The sequence below is a fragment of the Eutrigla gurnardus genome, assembly GCF_963514095.1.
Source record: "Eutrigla gurnardus genome assembly, chromosome: 23".
Classification (NCBI taxonomy): Eukaryota; Metazoa; Chordata; class Actinopteri; order Perciformes; family Triglidae; genus Eutrigla; species Eutrigla gurnardus.
This window is the reverse complement of record NC_139934.1, coordinates 18691692-18696378: the sequence shown is the minus strand read 5'-3', so window position 1 is coordinate 18696378 and position 4687 is coordinate 18691692. Positions and strand designations below refer to the sequence as shown.

The 4687-nt window shown below is 50.9% G+C and overlaps 1 protein-coding gene across 1 annotated transcript; it reads right to left on the bottom strand.

Moving 5' to 3' along the window:
• Window positions 1-3165: 3165 nt before the first annotated feature.
• Window positions 3166-4260, bottom strand: LOC311009136 (C-type isolectin Sp-CL4-like). The gene is made up of 3 exons (XM_084003109.1): window positions 4160-4260; window positions 3705-3813; window positions 3166-3336 (listed from the first exon to the last, which is right to left on the bottom strand). The coding sequence occupies exons 1-3, from the start codon at window positions 4229-4231 to the stop codon at window positions 3269-3271; spliced, it is 249 nt and encodes an 82-aa protein (XP_083859235.1). The 5' UTR covers window positions 4232-4260; the 3' UTR covers window positions 3166-3268.
• Between the last annotated feature and the right edge of the window lie 427 nt (window positions 4261-4687).

Sequence of the window (4687 nt, the reverse complement as noted above, 5' to 3'; positions counted from 1 at the left end):
TCCGCTCTGACTCCATGTTTTAATTCCAGACTCTCGCCCACTCATCCCAGGAGCTCTCTTTTTTTTATTTAACCTTTATAGATGACAAATCCAGTGAGAAACGAACCTTTCCTCTCCACGGTCACCGAACTTCTATAGATGACCCAACTACTATGGGCCAAACGGCAGTGCAGAGTACCCGGCCTTCTTGGAGTCCTTGGGAGGGGTACTGGAGGGTGCTCCTACTGGGGACTCCATTGTTCTACTGGGGGACTTCAACGCTCACGTGGGTAACGACAGTGTTACCTGGAGGGGCATGATTGGGAGGAACGGCCTCCCCGATCTGAACCCGAGGGGTGTTCTGCTATTGGACTTCTGTGCTAGGCGCGGTTTGTCCATAACGAACACCATGTTCAAGCATAAGGGTGTCCATCAGTGCACGTGGCACCAGGACACCCTAGGCCGGAGGTCAATGATCGACTTCGTAGTCGTGTCATCTGTCCTCCGGCCATATGTCTTGGACACTCGGGTGAAGAGAGTGGCTGAGCTAGCAACTGATCACCACCTGGTGGTGAGTTGGATCCGCTGTCGTGGGAGGAAGCTGAACAGACAGTTGTGAGGGTCTGCTGGGAACGTCTGGTGGAACCCTCCATCGGGGAGGTTTTCAACTCCCACCTCCGGGAGAGCTTTGACCAGATCCCGAGGGAGGCTGGGGACATTGACTCCGAATGGACCTTGTTCTCCGCTTCCATTGTGGACGTGGCTGTTCGAAGCTGTGGCCGTAAGGTCTCCGGTGCCTGTCGTGGCGGAAATCCCCGAACCTGGTGGTGACACTTGAAGTAAAGGATTCTGTCAAGCTGAAGAAGGAGTCCTACTGAACCTGGTTTGCCCGGGGGACTCCTATGGCAGCTGACAGGTACCGGCAGGCCAAGTGTGCTGCAGCGCGGGCGGTCACTGAAGCAAAGGTTCGGGTCTGGGAAGAGTTCGGGGAGGCCATGGAGGAGGACTACCGGTCGGCTTCGAGGAAATTCTGGCAAACCATCCGGCGCCTCAGGAAGGGGAAGCAGCCCTCCACCAACACTGTTTACGGTGGAGGTGGGGAGCTGTTGACTTCGACTGGGGATATCGTCGGGCGGTGGAAGGAATACTTTGAGGATCTCCTCAATCCCACTGACAAGTCTTCCATAGAGGAAGCAGAGGCTGAGGACTTGGAGGTTCATCCACCAATCACCCGGGCCGAAGTCACCAAGGTAGTTAAGAAGCTCCCCGGTGGCAAGGCACTGGGGGTGGATGAGATCCGACCTGAGTACCTCAAGTCTCTGAATGTTGTGGGGCTGTTTTGGTTGACATGTCTGCAACATTGTGTGGCAGTCAGGGACAGTGCCTCTGGACTGGCAGACCGGGGTGGTGGTCCCTCTATTCAAAAAGGGGGACCAGAGGGTGTGTTCCAACTATCGGGGATCACACTCCTCAGCCTCCCTGGGAAAGTCTATTCCAGAGTACTGGAGAGGAGAATTTGTCCGATAGTCAAACCTCAGATTCAGGAGGAACAATGCGGTTTTCGTCCTGGCCATGGAACACTGGACCAGCTCTATACCCTCCGCAGGGTGCTCGAGGGTTCATGGGAGTTTGCCCAACCATTCCACATGTGTTTTGTGGACCTGGATAAGGCATTCGACCGTGTCCCTCGTGGCATTCTGTGGGAGGTACTTCGGGAGTACGGGGTCAGGGGCCCTCTGCTAAGGGCTGTACGGTCCCTGTAAGACCAGAGCAGGAGCTTGGTTCGCATTGCCGGCAATAAGTCAGGCCTGTTCCCGGTGCATGTTGGACTCCGGCAGGGCTGCCCTTTGTCACTGGTTCTGTTCATTATTTTTATAGACAGGATTTCTAGGCGCAGCCATGGGCCGGAGGGGATCTGGTTCGGGAGCCACTGGATTTCATCCCTGCTCTTTGCGGACGATGTGGTCTTGTTTGCTCCCTCGAGCCAGGACCTCCAGCATGTCCTGGGGCGGTTTGCAGCCGAGTGTGAAGCAGCTGGGATGAGGATCAGCACCTCCACTGAGCACTCCAAATCTGAGGCCATGGTTCTCGACCGGAAAAAGGTGGCTTGCTCCCTCCAGGTTGGGAGAGAGTTCCTGCCTCAAGTGGAGGAGTTTAAGTCTCTTTGGGTCTTGTTCACGAGTGAGGGAAGGATGGAACAGGAGATTGACAGGCCGATCGGTGCAGCAGCTGCAGTAATGCTGTCGTTGTATCGGTCCGTCGTGGTGAAGAGGGAGCTGAGCCGAAAGGTGAAGCTCTCAATTTACCGGTCAATCTACGTTCCTACCCTCACCTACGGTCATGAACTCTGGGTCGTGACCGAAAGAATAAGATGCCGGATACAAGCGGCCGAAATGAGTTTCCTCCGCAGGGTGGCGGGGCGCTCCCTTAGAGATAGGGTGAGGTGTTGAGGTGGCTCGGGCATCTGTACCGGATGCCCCCTGGATGCCTCCCTCAGGAGATGTTCCAGGCATGTCCCACCGGGAGGAGACCCCGAGGAAGACCTAGGACACTCTGGAGTGACTATGTCGCCCGGCTTGCCTGGGAACATCTTGGGGTCCTCCCGGAGGAGCTAGGGTAAGTATCCGGGGAGAGAGAAGTCTGGGCGTCCCTGCTCAGGCAGCTGCCCCCGCGACCCAGTCCCGGATAAGCTGAAGACAATTGATGGATGGATGGATCATAGTATGTCCACATCAAAATTTTGGGTGCAGTCCAATAGTCTATTTTGCTTAGGAAGGTTCCTAACTGAAGAAGTGACCCGGATGTAAACAAGTGGCCGCCTTGATAAGAGCTGTTCGAATTTTCTAAATGCAAAGGAAAGGAGCTCCAATGCTTCCTTTCAGAGCTCCTTTAGCATAGGATGCAACAGACCTTCTATGCGAAAGGAAAGGAGATTACGCCGACCCACAACGTACGTGTATGCAAGGTCATTCTGAATAATGTCCCCTCATAGCTAGCCCCCCAGCTCAGCCGACGCCATGTTGAGAGTTGTGTGGAGGCAATCCCTCAATCGTTGATGTGCTCTGAATTAGGATTTGGGAGGTATTGCACACAGAATGCTCTCACCGTTATATCACTTGCAGAACTGGCACAATTAAGGTGCATGGTAAGGAACATGAATGCTGAAGCATTTATTGGAGCAAATGTCAGATGTGTTTACAGCGGTTATCATGAAACAGACTGGTCCACCTACAGCACAGCTTATCAGCTGATTCAAAACGTGGAAGCAAACATCAGCTGGTGATGATCACTACATCTTCTTGGCACACATAAAGGTATTCTCCTTGGAGCAGTTCTCATCATTCCACCATCCCATGCCTGGAGAACGTACAAGAGAAAATGAATGGAAGTCCAACACTTCAGCTGCTTTACTTCCTCTCTAACTGTGTTTGTCTGCTGTTTGCTGAGTACAGCTGAGGGGGACTCCAGAGTTGGGTCATTTTCCAGTAGGTTCCTCACTATGAACAATGTTGTTCATATGCAAATAGTCATGTGATCAATCATGTCATATTTATTTAAAAAGGAATCTATTAGCATGACTGGCTCCTCGTGATACTCATTGTTCTTTAGAAGCACTTTTGAATTATTCCAGGTTACAGATTTTTCTTAAAATCCAAAGTACATATTTTGCTTCTGCCCAGTCTTAGAACTGCAACCTTTTTTTCTCCACCTCATTATTTCCTTACCTCCGTGGTTCACCTCAATGCAGTCCTGTGCTCCATGATGGTTGTCTGGCTGACCATTGGCCCATTCGGTGAAGCCAAATTTAGATCCATCAGTGTATATAAACCCTGACTGAAAACCACAAAGGAGAGGATCAGTGGTCACAGGTGACACACATACTCCTCTATAGGTCTTTTTACACAGAAGATTCCTTAATCACAGAAAGGAGAGTGAAAAATATGCCGTGATTGCACCGTTTATGAAGAACTTTGCTTTGCGGCGTAACAATGGTGTCTCCTTTTACAGAAGAATCCCAGCTTTGTGGAACCAGTTATGTAACACAATAGCACACATAAGTGACACACATGCTCCTCTATGTGTCATCCACCAGAGCCTTTCCTCACATTCATCCATCAGTGAGTTTACAAGCCAGCCAGTCGGTCTGATCTCTGATCACAATGAGGCGTTCACTGCTTACCTTCGATCTTTGGGCTCCAATCCAACTTGGCTTCTCAGAGTTGGCACGCAGGGTGACGCAAGCCACGTTCATATTGTCAGCATAATCGTGGATAGACACCAGTTCACTAGATAAGGAGTGGCAGTGTTCCTGAAATCCCCATTGACGTGAGTGTTAGTCTTCACCAGCACATTTAACAGATGAGGATAGATTTATTGTCTTTTTTTCTAATGTGTGTGTGTGTGTGTGTGTGTGTGTGTGTGTGTGTGTGTGTGTGTGTGTGTGTGTGTGTGTGTGTGTATGTTTGTGTGTGTTTGCATCACCTGTGCGTCTTTGAAATTCTTTTTACCCGGGAAGTATTTGGCACAGTAATGCTGATTAATGCGGGTCCATCCGTCTCCACATGGATGATCCTTATAATTAGTTTCACACTGAGTGACATCGGCTGTGGGAGAAGAAGTGATTAAATGATCAGATTTCAGTTGAGTTCAGTGTTGGTGATGATGTGCTACTTACGGTCGGGTCTGGCTGTCACGGTGTTCAGGATGC

Coding starts and splice junctions, on each gene's coding strand:
- LOC311009136 (XM_084003109.1), bottom strand. CDS start 4,231: ATGAACGTGGCTTGCGTCACCCTGCGTGCCAACTCTGAGAAGCCAAGT. Junction 3,814..4,159: donor TTGGAGCCCAAAGATCGAAG/GTAAGCAGTGAA, acceptor TGTGGTTTTCAG/TCAGGGTTTATATACACTGA. Junction 3,337..3,704: donor CATTGAGGTGAACCACGGAG/GTAAGGAAATAA, acceptor TACGTTCTCCAG/GCATGGGATGGTGGAATGAT.